The sequence below is a fragment of the Oryx dammah genome, unplaced genomic scaffold, assembly GCF_014754425.2.
Source record: "Oryx dammah isolate SB20612 unplaced genomic scaffold, SCBI_Odam_1.1 HiC_scaffold_27, whole genome shotgun sequence".
In the NCBI taxonomy this organism is placed as follows: Eukaryota; Metazoa; Chordata; class Mammalia; order Artiodactyla; family Bovidae; genus Oryx; species Oryx dammah.
In genome coordinates, this window is record NW_024070211.1 from 105,916,505 (window position 1) to 105,930,364 (window position 13,860).

The 13,860-nt window shown below is 35.2% G+C and overlaps 1 protein-coding gene across 1 annotated transcript in view; it reads right to left on the minus strand.

The window, feature by feature from the left end:
- Positions 1 to 13,860, minus strand: part of SCN9A (sodium voltage-gated channel alpha subunit 9) — a 93,992-nt gene that overhangs the window by 51,619 nt on the left and 28,513 nt on the right. The window contains exons 13-16 of the mRNA XM_040229263.1: positions 12,462 to 12,700; positions 9,763 to 9,936; positions 8,647 to 9,003; positions 5,568 to 6,044 (exon numbers count right to left, since the gene is read on the minus strand). Of these exons, the coding sequence (XP_040085197.1) occupies positions 5,568 to 6,044; positions 8,647 to 9,003; positions 9,763 to 9,936; positions 12,462 to 12,700 (1,247 nt within the window). The remainder of the gene's footprint in view (positions 1 to 5,567; positions 6,045 to 8,646; positions 9,004 to 9,762; positions 9,937 to 12,461; positions 12,701 to 13,860) is intronic.

The following is a 13,860-nucleotide window of genomic DNA, read 5'->3' on the forward strand; positions in this document are numbered from 1 at the left end:
ATCCAGCAGGCATACGGCAACAAGCAGGTGCTTAGGAAATCGAAGTTGAAAAAATGAATAGCCACAGTTAACACAATATATACTCATGGATTCCTTTGCAATTTTTTCTCCCATAATCAAAGTGAATGAGGGCTTTAGGTGGCCTTCACTTCCTTTAAGAACATAAATTCTGCATAACTGTTTTTGCAATGTTTTCAATGACACTCCCTTGAAGGTGAGAAGTTTGATTATGTAAAATTTGAAAGTTTCATTGTTCTCCTTTCTCTAAGGACCTCAGCTAGCTCCATCACAACTTGGAGACAATGTTTCAAAACACTGAAGAACCACTGAGTAAAGCTAAGCATTTGCATTTGGCGCTGCCGTCTATGGGGTCGCACAGAGTCGGACAGGACTGAAGCAGCTTAGCAGCAGCAGCAGCAGAGGAAGAATGAATGGGGAGATCGTTCTGTGAGGATGTTTTCCTCTCTGCTGAGTAGACAAGATGAACAAATTCACTTTAAGCAAGCATTGAGAATACATTTGTCAAAAGAGCATTAAAGATTTAGGGTCTTAGATTCATAGCTACCAGCGTCTCTGAAAGCTGTCAGAATTTATTCCAGAAACCACACAAGACTATTATGTTTTAAAATATTTGGAGAAATAAAATGGATAAATTTAATGTTTTCCCCTGAAATTTACACACACATTCAAAATTAACATCACCAGTCTATAATTAACATCACAAGTTTATAAACTGGCTATTTTTCTTTCATCTTTAAAGCAAAAAAGGAAGTAATCTGTAATAACTGAAAACAAAAGGATGTCTCTTTAACCCTCTAAGAAAGAGCTCTCCATTAAAAAAAAAAAAACTTACTAATTTAGTTTTTTACAACTTTCAATTTTGAGATGGCACGATTTAAAAACAGAAAAAAAGAACTACGTGTCTTAAGAACTTAATTAAGCCAGATGCCAATCACATTGAATTATTGCACCTGGGTGAAAAAAAATTTTTTTTTTCTCTAAGCAACTATTAGCACAATGCCTGGAGCATAGTAGATCTCAATAAATATTTATTGAATGAATGGATGCATTTCATGCTTCATTTGAGGCTCATAATAATGAAGCACTTCAATGCTAATGGTGAAAATGTGCAGTGTGTTAATGTTTGCCAAGGGCTTGGAGGGCTGCACTGCACCCCAGGAGGAGATTGATTCTGAGGGTGGCCATCAGTTCAGCGTGTATTCCAAGAAGCAGTGACACGGGTCTTATTCTCATGGGTCCCTAGAGATGACAGCATGTCTTTCTTGATTCTGAGACAGACTCATCCTCAGAGAAATGTTAGTGTTCTAATGCCAATTATTGCCTCAAAACTCTTAAGATAGTTTACTCAACACCTTACTTGAACCCATCTTTGGTCACTTCCTAGTAAGGTATTTGATGACAAAATATTTTGCCTTCATTCTGGAGTGTATATATCTAACTGTCTATCAGAAGAAGAAAACTTGCCTGAGAGCTGATGCTAGAAGAGGGCAGGGGAAAAAAAAAAAAAAGGATGCGAGGTCATAACAGAGAGGGTGGATTTGTTTTCTGGATGGGGAAGGGGAAAGTAGGAAAGGTCAGAGATTTTATTACCCCCTGTTCAAAATGCAGATTCTTAAACAGACTAATGTAGACTATATCCCCAGCCCTTGAATAAAAAAAAAGAATTTTCAGAAACCTGGATCAAGACAAGCCAGAGATGAATTTAGGTTCATTTATGCCCACCAATCCATCAGAGTGGTCACTGGGAACACTGCTGGCAAGGATTCTGAGAGTGCATCCAGACTTAGGCAGAGAGAATTTGCAGGATACAGCCCAGAACAGGCATTTGTAACAAGCTCCTACATTTGTCTTTACACATAAAAATTTAACCTGTAGCAAACTGCTACTTACAGTGCGTACACGACTACTCAATTTCATACCCATGGTAATTGTTAATTGGGCACTTATTTTTCAGCAAGCACTTGTTTGTTTACCCAGATATTGTAATCTTTATTATAATTCTATTTTGCATATAAGTAAACTAGAAAAAAAAATAACCAGAGTTTTTTGTAATTGCTCAAATCATGGAGACAGTAAATATTGAGGCTAGGATCTAAGGCAAGAATTCTCTCTCCAAAGGCTGCCTTCTTCACCATACTCCAGGTAATGCTTAAGACTTAAATAACTGACATATATTCAGTTGGGCAATATTTTCTATTGGATAATCATGATTTGCCTTTTTGGGAAAAGTGCATCAAGAATTATTTCAAAGATGAAAATATAGGAAAGATACAAAGGAGAGAATAAGCAGTTTAAAAACTGGGAACTCAATGGGAACTGAAGATTAGGGGAATTAGAGCAGAGAGCTTAGCCTGAAATGATGTAGAAACACTTCAGGTACATAAGGAAATGTGAATATCTTTTAGTGTTCCGAACTGAAAAATAAAACCAACAAGTCATAACTAGAAACATTTAAATCACAAGGCACTGGAGAGGAAGACTCTAGATGCAGGCTGTTACAGTTGGCAGCTGCTTAATACTACATAACGAATTTCTTATAGATCTTGAAATTTCATTACTTCTCAAGTCCAGTATATAGTCAAGCAGGTTTGAATACACTCAGGGTGACACACTTTTGAGATATGTCATGGAAAATGTCTTATTAAGAAGGACAAAATTTGAAAGCCCATAATTTAAAATCTGAATTTTTAGAGGCTAATGATGATGATGAATACAATAATAAACACGATACCTAACATTTGTTTAGGGCTTACCAACTCAAATACTGTGTAAATGACTTAAAGAAACTAGTTTATGTATTTTTAATTATGACCTACAAGGTAGCCTCAAGCTCCTGAATATTATGCCACATATTTCCATTTCTATGAAATAGAAAAATATATTTTTTCTCAAGTAGTTATGACTACAGTGTCATACAAAACTCAATGATAATTAAGAATATTAAGTTACCATCAAATGGTGTTCATGCTTTTTAGGTTTAGGAAAGGTTTATGGGACAGGTGTCAGAGTAACTTTATGAACGTCTAAAATAGTCTATTTCAGTACCAAATAACTTATAGATGAAATCATTAATTATAGAAGACAGTTGGATACTATGTCATCACAAACCTCCTCTGGATATCACAGGATATGTAAATTCTTCAGAAGCATGGCTCAGTATCCCAGGGGAGACAAACTGGGTATGAGCCCCATTAGGAATGTGAGTTTTATCCCTGAAAGGGACAAAGACAGGAGAATAAAGGCAGACTTATGCACATCAAGACTGGGACTTGATTTTGCTCTGCCTTGAATGTGTTTCATAACTGTAGATAAAGTTTCTTTCTCTTACTGGCTTTCTGAATTAGAAAATGAGTAGATTCCCTTTAAAATATTATAATTCAACATACTAAGAATATGATATTTGCCAGCGACTTAAGGAGATCCATGTAAGGATAACCACAGGCTTTGAGCAAAGAAAAAAATGACCAGGTAAGAAATTATTCCTCTCAAATGTGAAAGTTGCTCAGTCGTGTCTGACTCTTTGCGACTCCAAGGACTGTATAGTCCATGGATTCTCTAAGCCAGAATACTGGAGTGGGTAGCCTTTCCCTTCTCCAGGGGATCTTCCCAACCCAGGGATCAAACCCAGGTCTACTACATTGTAGGCAGATTCCTTACCAGCTGAGCCACAAGGGAAGCCCAAGATACCAAAGTGCTTTAACACCCAGAATCTCAAGCTTATTCAGAAAGTCTGCTAGGCAGTTAGGGTTTTACAACTCTAATCTTTGTAGGCAGAAAAATGGGTAATTGAATTAGTTTTTCTTTTCACATGAATCTAGACCCAGATTACTGCTTCTGAACAGGGTATGAGGAATCTAATTTTCTACTTTCAAACCAAAACAACTACACCTTCTGAATTTTTGGAATTATTAACCTCTTCCATGTAAAGATTTTTAAAATAAAAAATAAAATATTTTATTCCTTACTTTGTGATCTTGGAGATAATTTCTTTGGCTACTTATAATATATATTCATAATTTTTAAACCATATATTTATTCAACGAATAAGTATCGAGCATTTACTATGTACCTAGTATTGGTTACATGGCCAATGCACATGTGTACACATACACACAGAGCTGTGTATCTTTTTCCAAAATCCACTATAAATTTAAGAAGGATAGGTCTTAATATGTGTGTGCGTGTGTGCTCCTCTCAGTCATGTCTGACTCTTTGTGACCCCAAGGACTGTAGCCTGCCAGGTTCCTCTGTCCATGGAATACTCCAGGCAAGAATACTGGAGTGGGTTGTCATTTCCTACTCCAGCGGTTCTTCCCAACGCAGGGATTGAACCCACATCTCTTGGATCTCCTGCATTGGCAGGTGGATTCTTTACTTTCCCACTGTGCCGCCTGGGAAATCAGGTCTTAATAATATAGGGTCAAGCAGATAGAAGATGTTTGGGAAATACGTGTCAAATATTTTCAAATGTGACCTAAAGAGAGGAAAAATATTGTAAAATGGTATCTTAGAACTTTAGAGCGATGCCATAAAAATCCTGTCATAAAACTCACTTATGATTATTATATTCCATATTAATAAAAATGCAGCTCAATAATACTTTGAATATATGCCCCTGGAGGTGGGGAAGGAGGATACAAAAAAGTTGTAATGAAGTCTCCTGTTCTCAATGAGTTTGCAGTACCATTTGATGCATATAATAATTTTTTTAGAATATAAAATATAATGCTAAATAATAAGTACAACTTCTGAGCACTGTGAATACTGTTCTAAGCATTTTACATGTGCAATTCATTTAACTGTCACCTAGCTCTTAGTAAGGGCTAATATTTTACATACAAGGAAACTGAGGGCTGTGTCTTAAAGGGTGTACTCAGGATTTTGACTGAAGAAGGAGACCCCAAGCAAAATCACGCAGGTTGTGAGCGTAAGTAGCCCAGAAGAAAACTGGCTTGGTTCAGATGTAGGGGCCCCAGGGTGAGGACTAGGTGACATAGCCAGTCAGCTGGTTGAGGCCATGATATGAAGGCTTTTACCTGCAGTGTACAATTCAGATCTATCTTGGGGATCAAGGATACTTTGAAGGAGTGATGTCATTAGGATTGGACCTGAGTAAAATTAATCAAACAAATGGATTAGAGTAGATGGAAAATGAAGGCAGAGAGATCAGTGGGGACACCATGTGGAAATGCTTAGGCAAGCAGAGGGCAAAGGCAAAGGTGATGGAGAAGAGCTGTGGATTCAACAGACGCTATTAAAGGAGACTGCATATGACTTCACAGTTGATGACAAATGCAATAAAGGAAAGGAAGACTTAAATATTCCCATACTTTCAAATCTAGCTAAATAAGATTATATCCGTTATTAAGAACCAGTAGGTAAAACCTTACCACGTGAACCTTTAGGAAGTTACCGTACAAATTCACATACACACAAAGTACCTATTAGTATGCATATTAGAAAAGAATTCATGAAAGCAAAAATCTGAAATTTTAACTCATAATAATTAATAACATTAAACAATCTATGTAAAAAACCAATCTTACCCCTTTGCTGTATTCGCTATCTGAATCACTGCTAAGTTCCTCAGTGTTCATAATTTCCAAATCTGATTCCCCAGGTGCAATTGGCACTATCACTGTGAGGCTGGGATTATGAAGAAATGATTGACCATCACTTTCTTCCATTAAGTATTTGTCCATGTTGTTTCCAAAACCACTGGTTTTATCTTTTTCTTTGTGGAAACTGTGATCCTTGCTCATTTCAGCAAGTGTGCGGTTAGAGATGTAGCTTTCCTTTTTACAATTTAGATCTTCTGTTTGTCTTATCTCTTTGGAAATCTTTGGCTTTTTGGAAAATGCTTTTAGAACAAACTCACGTAAGGTTTGTTTCACATAATTTATTCCCTTCTTAATTCTGGCCACTGCAATCTGAAGGTTGTTTGCATCAGTGTCTTCTTCAATTGCTGTAAGATTGTCTGAACTAAATGAGCTCAGTAATAAAGCAAGAAATAGGTTGAGGACCTATGTCAGGAGGAGAACGGGGTTGGAGAAACAGGGAGATGGGAAATAAAAAAGAACATAAGTACAGTTTTCTGAAATATAGGCCAAAATCCAAATCAGCAATGAAGAGCTCTATACTTCCTCATCCATAGATAAGAACACGGGATGGGGCAGCAGAGGAGAAGCTAGAGTTCTCATCAGTCTCCCAGTGTGTGAGCTTCTGTGAACACTGGAGCAGAGGTCAGCCCGACCCTTAAAGGGCAAGCATGAGGAGCAAAGAGAATGCTCCCTCACCATTACCGTGATGTCATTCCTAAACTCATTTCTACAGCAGAAACTTCTGTCCAAATTCCCTTTTATGCATCTAAAATGCCCTCTTAACATTTGCCTTTACTTAGTATTTGTTACCTGTGAGAAACAAGTACAACAAGAAAATTGTGACTAGTGTCTGTTGTGCTGAAGGTAACTTAAGCCAAGATCTGAGTTTACTTTTCCCAGAAGATAAACTTCACTTTTGCACTAAGTGGAACATATAATGCTTTCAGAGTTCCTGTAATAAAATATTTTGTCCAAGAATTGTGCCAACTTGCAACTTAATGAGACTTTTAAAGCAAAGAAAAAGATCTGCCCCTTGAACCCAATTCAAATGAGATAATGGCATTATGATTGGGTGGCTTTACTGTCAATCATTTTGGCTCTGGAAAAGATTATAAAACAGGTCAGGAAAACTCCTATCCTTGAAGCAAAATTATGTGTGCAAAACCATTTCTGTTTTCCTCCTACAGGTAAGGGTACAAGTAAACTGAATATTATTTTTAAAAAAATTCTCACAGAGGGCTCAAAATATGTAAATTATATTAAAAAATATTTTATATAAAAAATGATAATTGAAAAACCCTTTCATGTAAGTCTCTTCATGGCCAGAAACATCTACTTGATATTTAAACAATCAAAATTATACCAAACTGAGGAAAAAGAACTCACAACTAATTTTGGTCACACCTAGAACAATTTCTCAGAAATGTAAGTAGAAAAGCACAAGTGAAAAAAACATCTGTGTTAATGTATCAGGCTTAAGAGAAGAATCTGAGATGAAGGGGAAAGAGAAAATCACAGAAATCAATTTGATGAATCATTAAGAAAATTTGAGACTATTTTCCTGTTGGTCTTCATTGTCAATAAGAAAATATATTTCACTATAAAATATATGTTTGCTGATGTGTGTGTGTTCTAATAGGAATGGTGATGACAAACCAAAGCTCATTTTCCCTTTAGTTTCCTTAATCAATGCAAATGTTAAAATAGATTTTTTTCCCTTCAAATTTGTAATTAGATTTAGCTTTTCCAGCTTTATTGAGATATAATTATCATATTACATTGTATAAGTTTAAAGTGTACAACATGGTTTGATGAGCATACAGATGGCAAAATGATTACCATCATAGTGTCAAGGAACATCTCCATCATGTCTCATAATTACCATTATTTTTTTGCAGTGAGAACATTTATATCTACTCTCTTACCAATTATCAAGTTGGCATGGGGGCTACAAGGATTAAAAAAAAAAAATCTAGCAACTTGTTTTCAAGTCAATGGGAAGTGATGGTACTAACCATATAGCTGTTACCATATACAACCATATTTGATGAGCAGTCTGACGAATGGCTGACCAACTACATCAAATGAACATGATGGCTTTGAAAACTGAAGCGAGTCACTGAAAAGCATTTTATCTCAATTTTCTCCTGCCTCTAAGCTTGAAAATTCCCATCAACAGGTAGGTATAAGATAGAAGGAAACAGAAGGCATACAAGCTAAGAAAACAGTAATGGAGAAGCAGATCACTTGTAAAAGAGGTGCTATAGAGTAGTGGTGGGCAAACATTTTCTGTAAAAGGGCCAGGTGGTAAATTATTTAGGCTTTGTAGGACAGAGATCTCTGTCTATGTAGAGTAATACAGCCACAGACAACATGAAAATGAATAAGCATATCTGTTTTCAATAAATTTTGCTTATAGAAACTATAATTTGAATTTCATTTACCTTCTCTGTGCCAAAAAATATTTTTCTTTATATTTTTAAACTATTTTAAAATGTAGAAAACATTTTAGCTTTGCAGGAATCATACAAAAACAGGCAGTGTGCAGGATCTGGCCCTTGGACCATATAGTTTACTGATACTTGTTATAGATGCTAGACTTATATATGACTGTAACACAGCAGGACTAGGCCTTCCATTTGCCTTGTTCCCATTATAAATTCATTTTGTTATTATTAATTTAATCATATTCTGTTTACTAGCATAGTTTCATGTTTGAATCAACATTTAAAAGATATGAAAACCATGGATTAATTCATATGACATTACTATCAAAATGAAAAAGTAGAAAAATGAAAACTTTCCATTAAAATAAATATTGTGAAAGCTATAAATAAGCATTATCTGGCAGAGAAATTAAGACAATAATTCATTATCTTTTCTGTTCTTCACTGGATTAAAATAGTCAATATTCTAATTAATGGCTTTAGACCTAATTAATCCTATAATTATAAATAAATGACCATATCATCATATAGTAATTTTCTATGGAGAGTTTTAAATGTATGAGCAGGTGATTACGTACCACCAGGTTTCCAATGACCATGACCATCATGTAGACGATCAGGCACATGGCTTGCCCGGCGACCTCCATGCAGTCCCACATGGTCTCGATCCACTCTCCACACAGCACCCGGAACACAATCAGGAAGGAGTGGAAGAAGTCGTGCATGTGCCAGCGAGGGAGTTTGCAGTCTTCATTGATCTTGCAAACACATTCTTTGTAGCTCTTACCAAAGAGCTGCATGCCGACCACAGCAAAAATGAAGACGATGATGGCCAACACCAGCGTGAGGTTTCCCAGAGCCCCCACTGAATTGCCGATGATCTTGATCAGCATGTTCAGTGTTGGCCAAGATTTTGCCAACTTGAAAACTCGGAGCTAAGAGTAAACACAAAACTTATTATCAGTTTTTATGAAAAAGTTCTTAATGTTTCCAGTCTTGAACTTTGTTCCAAAATTTAATTCTAAAATATTATCATTATCTAGTTAAAATCAATTATTTTTATTATTAATTTTTAATCTACTGTCAATATTCCTATTATTTTATTTGCCACTATACAATTATTACACATATTTTGAATGAACTGTAATTTTAGTTCAGGATAGTTATGGAAATCTTTTCTCACAGTTTCAGATCTTATATCCTTTAGAATTGACCATTTATCTTTAATTCTATTTTCTGATACTTTCACAATTTTTTTTCATGCTGACATAAGAGAAAGTTCAATATATTAGAGGGAAAAGGAATAAAAAGTCATTATTTTTTTAATATTTTTGACATCAGACAACAATTTTTAGGGGATAAGCTTCATGAAATCCACAAAGTTAAGAACATATTATAATGGCTGAAATTCTACAAACCATAAGCTTCTTATTGTGATATAAATTACTGCCCTATCATTATACTAGCATATACAACTGAATACATCTTCAAGATCCCAAAATTAAAACAATCAAATATTGTTGAGCTCTTTAAGTGCATTTGCTACTGAAGGAACTTCATTTTACTAGCTACTGAGATCTAATCTTATATTTTGAATCACATCTCCAAAAGTTAAAAAAAAAAAAAAGTAACGTAAAATCAAAGAAATACCCCTTTATACATAGAATATAAAGGCAAGGTTGGCCTATATTTACCAGTCTGAATGATCGTAGAACTGACAATCCTTCCACATCTGATAGAAAAAGTTCCACTAAGCTTAAGGTCACGATAAGACTATCAAAAATATTCCATCCTATTTGGAAATACTCATATGGATCCATGGCAATTAGTTTTAAAACCATTTCAGCTGCAAAGATGCCAGTAAAGACCTACATGAGAAATAAAATATATTTGTAGTATTATTAAAAGGTATGAAAGCAACCTAATGATGATAATGACTATTTGTGTAGCATTTACTGTGTTTCAGACAATGTGCTTTATAGAGATACTTTATAAACATATATTATCATTTAATTTAATCCTATAAACCAACTATCACTATTCCTATAACTATAAGCATTGAAGAATTAAGAAGCTCTGATTCTATCAGTTTTCATCACCTTTAGAGAGAATTTTAGAAGAGCACACTAAAATCTCTGATACATAAAACCTTTGAAAATTAAGACAGGCACTCTTCGTAAAACACTTAATTAAATAACTTATGTCAACAACTTATTCTGGAAGATAGTAAAAAGGAAACATATTGATACTAAAATTTTGAGCCAGTCTTTTTTTTGATCTGACTGCTCTCTTAGAGTAATAAGGAATAAGTTGACTCACTCCAAAGATATATCAGTAGAAGAGGAAAAAGTATTTAATTGGTACTGTGGCAGCTAAAGTAAGATTTCCAAAGTGAAAATGTTAGTCGCTTAGACATGTCTGATTCTTTATGACCTGATGGACTGTAGCCTGGCAGGCTCTTCTGTCCATGAAATTCTCCAGGCAAGAATACTGGGGTAGGTAGCCATTCCCTTTTCCAAGGGATCTCCCCAACCCAGGGGTTGAACTCAGGGCTCCTGCATTGCAGGCAAATTCTTTATCCTCTGAGCCACCAGTGAAGCCCCAAAGATTTCCAAAGCTTTGACACAAAAGTACATCACAAAACATCATTAATTTATGACATGGCATGAAAAGGATTCAATTAAAAAGGCAACAGCAAAAGTCTTATAAATCACTTGGGTACAATCTGATTCAAAGAAACTGAGCAAAGAAGGTTCAAAGGGAAACGGTTAGCTCTATAACTGTGAGTCATTTGTAAAATAATACATCATCAAGAAGACTAGCAGGGAGCACCCAGACTTGGGACTGTAGTTATAGACAAGAAACATGATGAATCATTTTTGGATTCACAGTGATACAGAAGGTACTGGTTTTCATGATCTGACCTCTACCAACAATTAGAAACTAGATGGTCCTGCCCTTTTGCAATTAGGAATAGAAAGAAAAATGCTAACTCAGGGCACATGAGTTTAAACATCCTGCCTTGGAATACGTGTAAGAAATTTTGGAGAGAAGACCAACTCAGAAACACTCTGACTTCAAATAGCAATTGATTGGGGACCATGGCAAAAGCAAAAATATCTTATAAAGACTTTTTGCAAAGACACCCAGAGTTATTCATGATTGATAAAGAATCACACATTGGGACCTTTTGGCTGTGAAACAGAACTTCTGCCTGGTTATGCAGATTGCTGGAAACTAAGCACTTTCTGTTTGCCATAAGGCATTAACTGAGTGTGATCACCACTGCCCATTTAAGAGATCACTCTGGCATCAACTTTGCTAACAGAATCCTATATCTTCCTGAAGCTTACAGATCCCTTCTAGGCTGCCATTATTTCTTCTGTGTCCAGTTTAATCATTTTGACTTCTAAATATTCTTATTCTTAAGGCTTGTTTCTGCTGATTCATTGAAAGCATGATGATTATAAAAAACAGATAATTAATAAGGAGCTACTGTGTAGCACAGGGAGCTCTGCCTAATACTCTATTACAACCCACATGGGAGAAGAATCTAACAAACAGTAGATACAAGTTATGTGTATAACTGATTCACTTTGCTGTAAAGCAGAAACTAATACAACACTGTAAATCAACTATACTCCAACAAAAATTTTTTTAAAAAGAAAGAATGATGATTACGATGATGATGGTGATGACTGATAAAAACAGGTTTAAGTACTTACTATATGCCTGGCTAATAAGTAGAAAGTCTTCATTCCTCTCAATAAATGTTGATAAATAAGCATTAATATTATTTATATACTTAATATAAACAAGACATTACTGTTGTATTAAAATAAAAATATCATTTTATAAAGAAAACATTATTATTACATAAATTAGAACATGAAAGATTATAGATATTAAAATTTTTTCCCAAGATCATATAACTAGTAGGAGGCAAGACCAGGACTCAAATTAAGGACTTTGGGACTTCAAAGGCCTGAATCCTTTACCTATATGTCCATAGTTTTTCTGAAAATTTGTAGGGTATGTACTCACAAGTAAGCTGCAATATAATTATAAAATGGGTAAGAAAGTATCAAGTTTTCAAAGTGTTGCTGCTAACAGACATGCCTGTCAGAAAACAAACACACATTTACTCCCAAGATGGTGACCCATTATGGAGATAATGCTGTTATTCATAGACCTCAATATGCCTGCACAATTACTTTAACATAGTGTTTATCACCAGAAACTTGTCTCTGTACAATGATTCACATTGTGAATTCTGAGCATGCATAAGAACATAGCTAAATATCCATCTGACTTAAAAAAAAAAAAAAGGAATGATAATCATGACAACCAAAGAGAGACGTTCTGGGTACATAATACACATTAACAGACTTACCAAATTTCCCACGACGAGCACATTTTTGAATTCCTCTGTCATTGGGTGATGTTCCATAGCCATAAACAATGTGTTTAAAACTATGCAAATGGTAATAGCAAGATCTACAAAAGGATCCATTACAATAAAATAGATAAATTTTTTGAATTTTATCCAATATGGAGAGCAATTCCAGATCAAGAATGTATGTGCAAATCTGTACCACCAAGGTGGACATTTCTGTCTGGACTCCTCAAGTTCTGAAAGAAAAAAACCACAGAGAACACCAAGTTAATCATTAGCATATTATATATTTTATTGCTAACCAGATACACATCAGCAGTACATTTTAACATTGAAACAAGTCTTCTGCTTTATACTTTGTAAGTTTAACAACATCCTTTCTATGAAAGCATAGCATATAACATAAAAATCTTATATCATGCATTCATTTATAAGATCAATCATAAGAAGACAGCAGTGAAATTAATGAATGAGAGCATTTATGGATATCTCTGAGAGAAACAAGCACTTAACATATGTTAAAAGAATTGATGTTTTCTTAATTCAGATAATGCATATATTTAAGATAAATGTATATAAACCAATATACATACATACACCCACCCCCCCAATATATACATTCCCTTATGCCCTGAATCCCATTACAATAATAACACATAGTTCTATTCTCTCCAGGAAAAGCTTTTGCCAGCTCACAGGTGAAAATAATCCCAGGACCAAGAGACTAGAAATAATTTATAGAGCTATTCATGCAATAGGTAGCACACACCATTAGCCCATTTAGTTCTCATCATCAATTTAGGAGGTGGGTGAAAACTTTGTCTGGGCCCATCATGCGTGTGTTGGGGCATGAGGTGGTAGCCATGGACAAGGTGGAACCAGAGGCGTGCTGTGGGGAGAGAGGGTGGGCGCCAATACACTGTTGGGATTGCCACCCTTTGGCTGACCACTACTGTTCACGTCATATTCTCTAAACTGCTTTCTCTAGCGCTTCTGCATCACTATCTTGACAGATGCTGTGTCACATATTACCATTTTACAATTTTATAGAATGTTCTCAGAAGCAGAAACTTACAGAGTCTCAAGTTGGTATTGTTTTCTTGCCTGTTAGAAAAATGATCAATTTCGAGAGACTAGGTAAGATTTCTAAGTGTATATACAGTAAGAGTCACATAGCCCTGGCTAGTCACATAGACACCCTCACTGTCTTCATTTAGTACCATAAAGCTATTTATCTTTGAAAGGTCATTATCACCCAAAGCCTGTCTTTAATCACAAAGAACCTTATCCACTTTTTAAGCACTAAAGACAATTCCATTAGTACCTACTGGTTAGTCTTACCATTACTTATAACCATTTTATATTCTTTGAATTCTTCCTAAGTACCTGCTATATC